This window comes from Mobula hypostoma, chromosome 1 (genome assembly GCF_963921235.1).
Source record: "Mobula hypostoma chromosome 1, sMobHyp1.1, whole genome shotgun sequence".
In the NCBI taxonomy this organism is placed as follows: domain Eukaryota; kingdom Metazoa; phylum Chordata; class Chondrichthyes; order Myliobatiformes; family Myliobatidae; genus Mobula; species Mobula hypostoma.
This window is the reverse complement of record NC_086097.1, coordinates 162,030,574-162,044,730: the sequence shown is the minus strand read 5'-3', so window position 1 is coordinate 162,044,730 and position 14,157 is coordinate 162,030,574. Positions and strand designations below refer to the sequence as shown.

Here is a 14,157-nt window from a genome sequence, read left to right as displayed (position 1 = left end):
ATATTTTGGGTATGTACCTCAAGAATGGTTGAAAAGAGATAAATATAAATACTTAATGTTTAAATGTATGGATGGAAATTACAAGGAACATTTACAAAATGGAAAAGATAACAACATCTGTTAATCATAAGTTGGAACAATTTTATTCATACTGGAAAAAATGGTTTAACTACATCACATCTCATAAGCCTGATTTTATTCTCACAATCAATAAATACGTTGTTAAAAAAACCCACTCCCTACTCTGTACATAGTTTTCTTCTTTCGATTGTTCTTTCTTTCCGCTTCCTTCTATAAGAGCATACTTCAGATAAATATTATGTGGAGATTTGTGACAAATATGATTATATGATATATATGTACAGTATCTGAAATACATCCTATGGAAATGTTTGTTTTAAGATGAAACTCAATAAAAAATAAATTACAAAAAAAAAAGCTTTTGTAGCCTTTTCCAGCTTCATGCATTTCAATCATTTTTCTTCCAAGGTCCTCTGAAAGTTGTTTTGATCAAGACATAGTGCACATAAACGGATCTTTCTTGAGAAGAACAGGCTCCGTCAGTAACCTGACTTTGTGTGTCTTTTTTATAGGACAGAGCATCAAGATAACTCACACCTCCAATCTCATCCCACTGATAGGAACACCTTACTCCAAATAGCTTTTGCAGAAGGCATTACCCTAGCAGTTCATATACTTCTTTCTGTACCCAAACTGTGATGGTGTGTTCAGTTTTGATGAGAAGTAGCACAATTGCTTATGTGTTATTAGCTTAGGAAGATTCTGTTTGTCAGTAATTGTGACAGATGAAGATCAGACTACATTTTATGAGTAATTATACAGAAAACCAGATAATTATAAAGGGTTCACAAACTTTTTCCAGCAACTGTATATAGGTTATTTCTATAATTTTGGCCCATATTTAACTTCAAAAACTATAATTTTAAACATAAATGATAATATATGCCTTACTGTAGATCATGGTGCGCACAAACAGGGTGCTGTTGCACCTCCTTCAATGAAATGGAGACGACACTTTAATAATAGTCAAGTTACTTGGAATGCCTTTGGATCATGAAAAGTGCTAAACAAATGAAATCTTTCCTTTTATTCTTCTCTATTCCACCAAGGGAAAACAAAATTTAGAATGATGTTTGGTGCAATTAATGCTCTCAGTTTTGCCCACATTTTGTAAGAGGTACAACCTTAATCTGATTAAAAGGTACTACCACTTAGATATTATATTTTTTTCCAAACTTCATAAGGGCTTAAGGGCGCAAGAGTCAATGCAGTCCACTATCAACTCCTTGGACATCCTATAACAGAAAACTGAAAATAATTCTTACACAAGAAGTTCTTTCACATCCAATATTAGGCCTCATCGTCATTTTAACACTGAGGTCACAACACACAGCTCACTCTATGCTTTGACTGAAATTTCAATGAGCTTCTATTTGTTCTCAGTCGACTGGCATTTAACATTCATCTGTGATCGACCTGAAAATAGGATGGAGCCCCTGTGACATTCAGAAAGAATACATTTTTTATGTTGATTTCAACTTAACAGAGTTAAAAAGGCCTGTGGCTTACTGAGTCTAGCTTTTGTGCCAACTTAGCAACCAAACGTTTAATTGTAATCAATGCTTTCTGCTACATCATAAATAACATAGGTACTCATTTCGTAATTCTGTTAAGCCACAACTTTATGGAGCAGAATTTAATGTTGCAACAATTTCAAAAGATTAGATGAGAATAAGTTCCTCTGTTGGGGTAAAACAGCTGGTGAAATGAGTACTGTATTAACCAGCAAAGATATCTTCAAATATAAATTTCAGTATTATGCAGCAAGAACCTCTTAATGTCATCAGGTTCAACTCATTATTTTACCACCTGGAAGACAAAGGGCCTAATTTTAAAATTCTAACTCCAATCTGTACCCAAGATTTGCAGTTGTTAAATATAATAACATCAAGAAATTTGTAATTATCACACAGGAGCTGACATTACACCAACTTTTCAGGCACAACACATTATTGGTGATGCATTGACAACTCCCTCCTTGTAAAAGACAATAACAATGGGCCTTTTAGGTGTGAAATAATTAGCATAATATGGAATTGTTTATGAGTCAAGTTATATTTCGTTTCAAATGTACATTGATGTGCAAAATACTCAGCCACATGCTTCAACGAAGCATAAAAACAAATCTGTTTAATTTAAAGCAGCAAAAACGATTAAGCTTTGGAATTTATTTTCCCCTTGTCCACAAATTCGCAAGTAGAAAATGCAAAGATACACCTTTAACAACTTGAAAACATAAAGGAAATGTATAATTTCACTCTCTGCATGAGCTTCTACATCCCACTAAAAGTGACAAGTTTCAAACCTTCATCTTACCTGAGACTGAGACAGCTCGAGTCCTCAATCCCTGCTTTTCACTATTTGACAACCTGAAAAATGAATGTGTAAAATGATCAATATTATGCATTTTCAGCAATCTCTGCAATGAGTTCATTCCGCATACCTAGGGGTTATTTACAATAATTGCACAGGATTCGACCATTCCCTTTCAGGGGGAGGGAACTTGCTATAAATGGGAGCTACCACTTTAAAGTCAGAAGGGTGTACCATGGCAAACACATGATTTCCATCACTGTATACACAGGAATTCAATATAGTTGTTGTAACTGAACATGGAGTTGTTGGTTGTGCTCTTAAGTCTGGTTTTAAAACATAATACATACATTTACGACAAACACCCAACCATATTAACTCAGGCCAATACACTGTATTCTGTTTTCTGAAAGCCATTTGCTTATAGAATTTAAATTTCTAAAGCAAGCAAAAAACAGGGGAAGACAAGCATTTAAATATTTTCATGGTAACACAGTCGGGCTTACACGTTTGCTTTACAGCAATAAGTGAAATGGGTACAGCAGTGAGAGAAAATCTTACTTTCTGCAGGAGTATACACTATATCAAGATAGCTGGCATCAGTGGTATCTAATGAAGTAAATATAAGCTGAATAAAAATATCAGCAAAGAAAACTGGACATCCAGAATAATTAATAGGCAAAAAAGTTTCTTTTCATTAAAAAATCAGATTGAAGAATCGCAAGATAAAAGCTATACTTGAATTCAGTGTCAAATCATGTAGAAATGGTTGACATGGGAGGTCATGTCAAACTATTTAAACTCCCGCATGGGAGGTTAGTTAGGAAAATTCATTCGCTCGGTATACATGGAGAGGTAGTAAATTGGATTAGACATTGGCTCAATGGGAGAAGCCAGAGAGTGGTAGCGGAGGATTGCTTCTCTGAGTGGAGGCCTGTGACTAGTGGTGTGCCACAGGGATCAGTGCTGGGTCCATTGTTATTCATGATCTATATCAATGATCTGGATGATAATGTGGCAAATTGAATCAGCAAATTTGCTGATGATACAAAGATTGGAGGTGTAGCAGACAATGAGGAAGGTTTTCAAAGCTTGCAGAGGGATTTGGACCAGCTGGAAAAATGGACTGAAAAATGGCAGATGGAGTTTAATACAGATAAGTATGAGCTATTGCACTTTGGAAGAACAAACCAAGGTAGAACAGAGAAGTTAAATGGTAGGGCACTGAGGAGTGCAGTAGAACAGAGGGCTCTGGGAATACAGATGCAAAGTATTGAGTATAAGTGTTGGAATGTTATGGTGAGGTTGTATAAGGCATTGGTGAGGCTGAATTTGGAGTATTGTGTACAGTTTTGGTCACCAAATTACAGGAAGGATATTAATAAGGTTGAAAGAGTGCAGAGAAGGTTTACAAGGATGTTGCCGGGACATGAGAAACTGAGTTACAGAGAAAGGATGAATAGGTTAGGACTTTATTCCCTGGAACATAGAAGAATGAGGGGAGATTTGACAGAGGTATATAAAATTACGATGGATATAGATAGAGTGAATGCAAGCAGGCTTTTTCCACTGAGGCTAGGGGAGAAGAAAAACCAGAGGACATGGGTTGGGGTGAAGGGGGGAAAGTTTAAAGGGAACATTGGGGGGGCGACTTCTTCATGGAGAGGATAGTGGGAGTGTGGAATGAGCTGCCAAATGAAGTGGTAAATGCAGGCTTACTTTTAACATTTAAGAAAAGCTTGGACAGGTACATGGATAAGAGGTGTATGGACTAGGCAGTAAAATGGTTTGGCACAGCCAAGAAAGGCCAAAAGGCCTGTTTCTGTGTTGTGATGTTCTGTGGTTCTAAAGAGAAAAAGCAATTGAAAGCAAAAAAATGAGAGCCAAAGCAACATTGAAGGAGAGGTTGTTTACTTGACACCACGGTGTCAGGGTAATGACTTCTCTGTAGGGTGCCTCATTATTATTTGAGATAAGGCCAATCAATATAGTATCGTCAGCAACTTTAATTAGCAGATTGGAGCTGTGGATGGCAATGCAGTCAGGGGTGTACAGAGAGGAAAGGAAGGAGCTTAGGACACAGCTTTGAGGAGTTCCTGTGTTGAGGGTCAGAGGGGCAGAGGTGAGGGAGCCCATTCTCTCGGCGATCTAACAGGAAGTCCAGGATCCAGCTGCACAAGACAGGGTGAAGGCTGAGGTTTCTGAGCTTCTTGTTAAGCCTGGATGGAATTATGGTGTTGAACGCTGAACAGTAGTCAAAGAACAGCATTCACACATAAGAATTCTTCTTCTCCAGGTGTGTAAGGACAGTGTGTAGAGCTGTGGTTATTGCATTATCCTTCACTCGATTGTGTCGGTAGGCAAATTGTAGGACAGTGGTCCCCAACCACCGGGTCACAAAGCATGTGCTACCAGGCCACGGGGAAATGATATGATTTGGCGATATGAAATGATATGAGTCAGCTGCACCTTTGCTCATTCCCTGTCATGCCCACTGTTGACTAACACCACCTGCACCCCCACCACCCCCTCTGTCGGCCAGTCCACAAGAATATTGACAATATTAAACCGGTCCGCGGTGCAGAGAAGGTTGGGGACCCCTGTTGTAGGGGGTCCAATGTGGGTGGTAGCATGCTGCAGATGTAGTCCTTGACCAGCCTCTCAAAGCATTTGCTTATTATTGAGGTGAGTGTGACAGGACGTCAGTTGTTATACAGCTACAGGAACAATGGTGGATGTTTTGAAGCAGCAGAAGCACTGACACAGTCAAATTTTCTTTATGAAAGATGGACAAAGATCTGATAAAAAAAGTGAAGAGCAAAGTAAAGGGTTATCACATAACAGAAGGATGTGAAAGCACTAGAAAAGCCACAGAGGTCACTGAGAAACATTGCCAAGACTGTGATTTCCAGCTTGGACTGTACGGAATAAATGAAAACTGATAAGACCAAGTCAGAAGGAGTATGCTTATTTTAATTTCCCAGCCCAAAGAAGGATGTACATAAAATGAATGCCGCAAAGGTCCACCTGATTGATTTCTGGGATGGTGGGTTCGTTGCACGAAGACAGTTAAGCAGACTTGGAATATACACTCCAGTTATACTCCAGGAGTTTTTTACAATATGATTTCCTGCTGTCGATACAGAGTTAATGCGAGACAGTGTGAGAGGGAGGATAGGCAGGTGATAGAGAAGGGATGCGCTCAGACCGATGGTTTGAAATGTGTCTATTTTAATGCAGGAGTATTATGATCAAAGCCGATTAGCTTAGAGCGTGGATCAATAATTAGAGCTATGATGTCGTGGCCATTATAGAGACTTGGATGGCTTAGGGGTAGGAATGGTTACTTTGAGTTCCAGGCTTCAGATGTCTCAGCCAGGACAGGAAGGGAGGCAAAAGAGGCGATGGCTTGACACTGTTGATCAGAGGTAGTGTCACGGCTGCAGAAAAGGAGGAAGACATGGAGGGATTGTCTACTGAGTCTCTGTGGGCGGAAGTTAGGAACAGGAAGGGGTCGATAACTTCAATCGGTGTTTTTTATAGATCACCTAATAGTAACAGGGACATCGAGGAGCAGATAGGGAGACAGATTCAGGAAAGGTGTAATAATAACAGGGTTTCGTGGTGGGAGATTTTAATTTCCCGAATATGGATTGGCATGTCCCTACAGCAAGGGGTTTAGATGGGGTGGAGTTTGTTAGGTGTGTTCAGGAAGGTTTCTTGACACTATGTAGATAAGCCTACAAGAGGAGAGGCTGTACTTGATCTGGATTTGGGAAATGAACCGGGTTAGGTGTCAGATCTCTCAATGGGAGAGCATTTTGGAGAAAATGATCACAATTCTATTTCCTTTACCACAGCATTAGAGAGGGATAGGAACAGACAAGTTAGGAAAGCATTTAATTGGAGTAAGGGGAAATATGAGGCCATTGGACAGGAACTTGGAAGCATAAATTGGGAACAGATGTTCTCAGGGAAATGTACGGAAGAAATGTGGCAAATGCTCAGGGGATATTTGTGTGGAGTTCTGCATAGGTACGTTCCAATGAGACAGGGAAAGGATGGTAGGGTACAGGAACCGTGGTGTACAAATCTAGTCAAGAAGAAAAGCTTATGAAAGGTTCAAAGAACTAGGTAATGATAGGAATCTAGAAGATTATGAGGCTAGCAGGAAGGAGCTTTCAGAAAGAAATTAGGAGAGCCAGAAGGGGCCATGAGAAGGCTTTGGTGGACAGGATTAAGGAAACCCTAAGGCATTCTACAAATATGTGAAGAACAAGAGAATAGGATGTGAAAGAATAGGACCAATCAAGTGTGACAGTGGAAGAGTGTGTATGGAACCAGAGGAGACAGCAGAGGTACTTAATAAGTACTTTGCTTCAGTATTCACTACAGGAAAGGATCTTGGCGACTGTAGGGATGACTTACAGCAGACTAAAAAGCTTGAACATGTAGATATTAAGAAAGAGGATGTGCTGGAGCTTTTGCAAAGCATCAAGTTAGATAAGTCACCAATGACTCAGGCAGTGCATTCCATGCACCAACCACTCTCTGAGTAAAAAACCTTCCTCTAATATCCCCCTTGAATTTACCACCACTTACCTTAAAGCCATGTCCTCTTGTATTGAGCAGCGGTGCCCTGGGGAAGAGGCGCTGGCTGTCCACTCTATCTATTCCTCTTAATATCTTGTACACCTCTATCATGTCTCCTCTCATCCTCCTTCTCTCCAAAGAGTAAAGCCCTAGCTCCCTTAATTTCTGATCATAATCTATACTCTCTAAACCAGGCAGCATCCTGGTTAATATTCTCTGTACCCTTTCCAATGCTTCCACATCCTTCCTATAGTGAGGCGACCTGAACTGGACACAGTACTTCAAGTAACACACATCAAAGTTGCTGGTGAACGCAGCAGGCCAAGCAGCATCTGTAGGAAGAGGTGCAGTCGACGTTTCAGGCCGAGACCCTTCGTCAGGACTAACTGAAGGAAGAGTGAGTAAGGGATTTGAAAGTTGGAGATCCAAAATGATAGGAGAAGACAGGAGGGGGAGGGATAGAGCCAAGAGATGGACAGGTGATAGGCAAAAGGGGATACAAGAGGATCATGGGACAGGAGGTCCGGGAAGAAACACAAAGGGGGGGGGACCCAGAGGATGGGCAAGAGGTATATTCAGAGGGACAGAGGGAGAAAAAGGAGAGTGAGTGAAAGAATGTGTGCATAAAAATAAGTAACAGATGGGGTATGAGGGGGAGGTGGGGCCTTAGCGGAAGTTAGAGAAGTCGATGTTCATGCCATCAGGTTGGAGGCTACCCAGACGGAATATAAGGTGTTGTTCCTCCAACCTGAGTGTGGCTTCATCTTTACAGTAGAGGAGGCCGTGGATAGACATGTCAGAATGGAACTGGGATGTGGAATTAAAACGCCATCCCCTTCTCGCAATTCCTCCGTCTCCGCCGCATCTGCTCTCAGGATGAGGCTTTTCATTCTAGGACGAGGGAGATGTCTTCCTTTTTTAAAGAAAGGGGCTTCCCTTCCTCCACTATCAACTCTGCTCTTAAACGCATCTCCCCCATTTCACGTACATCTGCTCTCACTCCATCCTCCCACCACCCCACTAGGAATAGGGTTCCCCTGGTCCTCACCTACCACCCCATCAGCCTCCGGGTCCAACATATTATTCTCCGTAACTTCCGCCACCTCTTACGGGATCCCACCACTAAGCACATCTTTCCCTCTCCACCTCTCTCTGCATTCCGCAGGGATCGCTCCCTACACAACTCCCTTGTCCATTCGTCCCCCCCATCCCTCCCCACTGATCTCCCTCCTGGCACTTATCCGTGTAAGCGGAACAAGTGCTACACATGCCCTTACACTTCCTCCCTTACCACCATTCAGGGCCCCAAACAGTCCTTCCAGGTGAGGCAACACTTCACCTGTGAGTCGACTGGGGTGATATACTGCGTCTGGTGCTCCCGATGTGGCCTTTTATATATTGGCGAGACCCGACGCAGACTGGGAGACCGCTTTGCTGAACATCTACGCTCTGTCCGCCAGAGAAAGCAGGATCTCCCAGTGGCCACACATTTTAATTCCACATCCCATTCCCATTCTGACATGTCTATCCACGGCCTCCTCTACTGTAAAGATGAAGCCACACTCACGTTGGAGGAACAACACCCTATATTCCGTCTGGGTAGCCTCCAACCTGATGGCATGAACATCGACTTCTCTAACTTCCGCTAAGGCCCCACCTCCCCCTCATACTCCATCTGTTACTTATTTTTATGCACACTTTCTCTCACTCTCCTTTTTCTCCCTCTGTCCCTCTGAATATACCTCTTGCCCATCCTCTGGGTCCCCCCCGCCCCCCACTGTCTTTCTTCCCGGACCTCCTGTCCCATGATCCTCTCGTATCCCCTTTTGCCTATCACCTGTCCAGCTCTTGGCTCTATCCCTCCCCCTCCTGTCTTCTCCTATCATTTTGGATCTCCCCCTCCCCCTCCAACTTTCAAATCCCTTACTCACTCTTCCTTCAGTTAGTCCTGACAAGGGTCTCGGCCTGAAACGTCGACTGCACCTCTTCCTACAGATGCTGCTTGGCCTGCTGTGTTCACCAGCAACTTTGATGTGTGTTGCTTGAATTTCCAGCATCTGCAGAATTCCTGTTGTTTACAGTACTTCAAGTGTGGCCTAACCAGAGTTTTATAGAGCTGCATCATTACATCACGACTCTTATACTCTAACCCTCGACTTATGAAAGCTATCACCCCATAAGCTTTCTTAACTACCCTATCCACCTGTGAGGCAACTTTCATGGATTTGTGGACATGTACTCCCAGATCCCTCTGCTCCTCCACAATACCAAGTATCCTGCCATTTACTTTGTACTCTGCCTTGGAGTTTGTCCTTCCAAAGTGTACCACTTCACACTTCTCTGGGTTGAACTCCACCTGCCACTTCTCAGCCCACTTCTGCATCCTATCAATGTCTCTCTGCAATCTTCGACAATCCTCTACACTATCTACTACACCACCAACCTTTGTGTCGTCTGCAAACTTGCCAACCCACCCTTCTACCCCCATATCCAGGTCGTTAATAAAAATCACGAAAAGTAGAGGTCCCAGAACAGATCCTTGTGGGACACCACTAGTCACAATCCTCCAATCTGAATGTACTCCCTCCACCACCACCCTCTGCCTTCTGCAGGCACGCCAAGTCTGAATCCACCTGGCCAAATTTCCCTGGATCCCATGCCTTCTGACTTTCTGAATAAGCCTACCTTGTGGAATCTTGTCAAATGCCTTACTAAAATCCATATAGATCACATCCACCGCATTACCCTCATCTATATGCCAAGTCACCTCCGCAAAGAACTCTATCAGGCTTGTTAGACACGATCTGCCTTTCACAAAGCCTTGCTGACTGTTCCTGATCAGACTATGATTCTATAAATGCCCATAGATCCTATCTCTAAGAATCTTTTCCAACAGCTTTCCCACCACAGACGTAAGGCTCACTGGTCTATAATTACCCGGACTATCCCTACTACCTTTTTTGAACAAGGGAACAACATTCGCCTCCCTCCAATCCTCCGGTACCATTCCCGTGGACAACAAGGACATAAAGATCCTAGCCAGAGGCTCAGCAATCTCTTCCCTCGCCTCGTGGAGCAGCCTGGGGAATATTCCGTCAGGCCCTGGGGACTTATCCGTCCTAATGTATTTTAGCAACTCCAACACCTCCTCTCCCTTAACATCTACAGGCTCCAGAACATCAACCTCACTCATATTGTCCTCACCATCATCAAGTTCCCTCTCATTGGTGAATACCGAAGAGAAGTATTCATCAAGGACCTCGCTCACTTCCACAGCCTCCAGGCACATCTTCCCACCTTTATCTCTAATCAGTCCTACCTTCACTCCTGTCATCCTTTTTTTCTTCACATAATTGAAGAATGCCTTGGGGTTTTCCTTTACCCTACTCGCCAGGGCCTTCTCATGCCCCCTTCTTACTCTTCTCAGCCCCTTCTTAAGCTCCTTTCTTGCTCCCTATATTCCTCAATAGACCCATCTGATCCTTGCTTCCTAAACCTCATGTACGCTGCCTTCTTCCAACCTGACTAGATTTTCCACCTGACTTGTCACCCATGGTTCCTTCACCCTACCATCTTTATCTTCCTCACCGGGACAAATTTATCCCTAACATCCTGCAAGAGATCTCTAAACATCAACCACATGTCCATAGTACATTTCCCTGCAAAAATACCATCCCAATTCACACCCGCAAGTTGTAGCCTTATAGCCTCATAATTTGCCCTTCCCCAATTAAAAATTTTCCTGTCCTCTCTGATTCTATCCTTTTCCATGATAATGCTAGGCCAGGGAGCGGTGGTCACTGTCCCCCAGATGCTCACCCACTGAGAGATCTGTGACCTGACCCAGTTCATTACCTAGTACTAGATCTAGTATGGCATTCCCCCTGTCAGCCTGTCCACACACTGTGACAGGAATCCATCCTGGACACACTTAACAAACTCTGCCTTATCTAAACCCTTGGAACTAATCAGGTGCCAATCAATATTGGGGAAGTTAAAGTCACCCATAATAACAACCCTGTTATTTTTGCACCTTTCCAAAATCTGCCTCCCAATCTGCTCCTCTGTATCTCTGCTGCTCCCAGGGGGCCTATAGAATACCTCCAATAGAGCAACTGCTCCCTTCCTGTTCCTGACTTCCACCCATACTGACTCAAAAGAGGATCCTCCTGTCCCATGATCCTCTCGTATCCCTTTTGCCTATCACCTGTCCAGCTCTTGGCTCCATCCCTCCCCCTCCTGTCTTCTCCTATCAATTTGGATCTCCCCCTCCCCCTCCAACTTTCAAATCCCTTACTCACTCTTCCTTCAGTTAGTCCTGACGAAGGGTCTCGGCCTGAAACGTCAACTGCACCTCTTCCTAGAGATGCTGCCTGGCCTGCTGCGTTCACCAGCAACTATTATGTGTGTTGCTTGAATTTCCAGCATCTGCAGAATTCCTGTTGTTTCCTGCTACATTACCCACCTTTTCTGTAGCTGTAGTAGTATCCCTGACCAGTATTGCCACCCCTCCTCCCCTCCCCCCCCCCATTCCTTTTAAAGCACTGAAATCCAGGAATATTGAGAATCCATTCCTGCCCTGGTGCCAGCCAAGTCTGTGTAATGGCCACTACATCATAATTCCACGTATGTATCCAAGCTTTCAGTTCATCACCTTTGTTTCTGATGCTTCTTGCATTGAGTACACACAATTCAGCCCTCCTACCTTACTACCTTTACACCATTTATTCTGCTTCTCTTTCCTCAAAGACTCTCTACTCCATGCACTTCTTTCACTGCTCTATCGCTCCGGGTCCCATCCCCCTTGCAAATTAGTTTAAACCCTCCTGAACTATGCTTACAGGAAAGATACTGTCATGAATAGTGGAATGGCTGACAGGTAGGAGGCAGCGACTGGGAATAAAAGGGCCTTTTCTGGTTGGCTGCCGGTGACTAGTGGTGTTCTTCAGCATCGGGACTGCTACTTTACACATTGTTTGTTAATGATTTCGATAATGGAATTGATGGCTTTGTGGCAAAGTTTGCAGAGGATACAAAGATATGTGGAGGGATAGGTAGTACTTTAGAAGTAATACAATTGCAGCAGGAATACAGTGCTGGGAAATGTATGATAATACATTTCGGTAAAAGGAACAATAGTGCAGATTATTATCTAAATGGGGAGTAGCTTCAAACATCAGAGGTGCAGAGTGACTTAGGAGTCCTCATGCAAGACTCCTAAAAGATTCACTTACAGGTTGAATCTGTGGTAAAGTAGGCAAATGCAATGTTTGGGATTTATGTCAAGGGGAATAGAATATAAAAGCAAGGAGATAATGCTGAACCTTTATAAGACACTAGTCAGGCCATACTTAAGAGTATCATCAATAGCTTTGGGCTCAGAAAGCATGTGTTGTCATTGGAGAGAGTCCAGAGGAGGTTCACAAGGATGATTCTGGGAATGAAGGGGTTAACATATGAGGAGCGTTTTGCAGCCTTGGACCTGGATCTGGGCCGTACCCTCCAAATATCCGGACCTCCATCTCGGTTTTTTTGCACTACCCTACTTTCCATTTTTCTATTTATGATTTATAATTTAAATTTTTAATATTTACTATTGATTTGTAATCCAGGGAGTGGGAAGCACAGAATCAAATATCGCTTTGATGATTGTACGTTCTAGTATCAATTGTTTGGCGACAATAAAGTATAGAGTACTGATTGGAATTTAGAAGAGTGCGGGGGGGCGGGGGCGGATCTCATTGAAACCTACCAAATGATGAAAGGTCTAGATAGGGTGGACGTAGAGAGGATGTTTCCTCTGGTGGGGGTATCCAGAACTAGAATGCACAGCCTCAAAATTGAGGGGTAACCTTCTAGAACATTTTTAGCCAGACAGTTGTGAAGCTGTGGAATGGTCCACCACAGACTGTGGTGGAGGCCTAGTCCGTGGGTACATTTAAGACAGAAGTAGATGGTTTCCTGATCGGTCAGGGCACCAAAGGATATGGCAAGAGGGCAGGTGTATGGGGTTGAGTGGGATCCGGGATCACCCATGATAGAATGGTGAAGCAGATATGATAGGCTGAATGGCCTATTTTTGCTCCTAAGTCTTATGGTCTAAATCTACAGAACTTTCGGTGATATACCAAACCTGCTTAAACTCTGAATGATGTAGAGCCACTGATGTGCCTAACTCACAATTGTGTCAAAGGGCCTCGGATAGACCCTCCAAGATGCTGACATGCAGGAACTTGTAGCTGCTCACCCTCTAACGAGGACAGGAGTGTATTCTCCCGACTTCCACTTCTTGAAGTCAACAATCAAATCCTTAATCTTGTTGACATTAAGTCAGCGATTGCTGTTGTGATACCACTGAACCAGCTATCTCACTCATACACTGCCATCTGAGATTTTACTAACAGTGGTATCATTGGTGAACTTATAGATAGCATTTGAGCTGTGCATAGCCCCATAGTAATGTCTGTAGAGAGAGTAGAGCAGTGAACTAAGCATGCATCCTTGAGATGTGCCCGTTTTAATTGTCAGTGAGGAGGAAATGTTACAACCCATCAGTCATTGACCCTTTATAAGAACAGATTTTTTCTTACATTTATGGGTTGAAAGGAATATATCAGCATGAATCAAGAATTGATGAACTTAAAAAAAAACAGAATAAAAGAATAAGCAGGTCATTTTCATGCAATAAGGATAAAGTTAATCGGAAGAAACATGAATCATTGCTTGCATCTCAGTTGATTACAATTTTCTTCACGATTTAAGGTGACTGTACCTACTTTAACATATCCAAGACTTTCAATGATTCAACGTGAAGTTAGAAAAAAATCAAAGAGCTGGTTGCAAAAATGTAATAAGGAGGAACAAACATGTTATGAGAGTGGTCATTAAATAAAGTGCGGGTAAAAGTGTAATAATTCTGCAGGAATAACAGAAAACAATTTAATTATTATATGTATGCTCCCCTACATGAAACAGTGCAAACAGGAAGCCAGGCAGTACAATGACTGAGTAGAAGAAAAAGGAATTCCAAAATTCACTAACCTCTTAGAGAAAGAACTCCTTTATCAAATTATCAAGTTTATTGATTTACAATAATATTGTTGTTTATTGTTTAAATAATGACTGGAAAATTGCAAGTATCACTCCACTATTTAAGAAGGGAGGTAGGCA

At 42.7% G+C, this 14,157-nt stretch overlaps 1 protein-coding gene across 18 annotated transcripts in view; it reads right to left on the bottom strand.

Annotated features, from left to right (window-relative positions):
* Nucleotides 1–14,157, bottom strand: part of LOC134351841 (focal adhesion kinase 1) — a 522,413-nt gene that overhangs the window by 205,967 nt on the left and 302,289 nt on the right. For all 18 annotated transcript variants that reach the window (XM_063058747.1, XM_063058688.1, XM_063058792.1 and 15 more), the window contains one exon: nt 2,398–2,450. In XM_063058747.1, the coding sequence (XP_062914817.1) occupies nt 2,398–2,450 (53 nt within the window). The remainder of the gene's footprint in view (nt 1–2,397; nt 2,451–14,157) is intronic.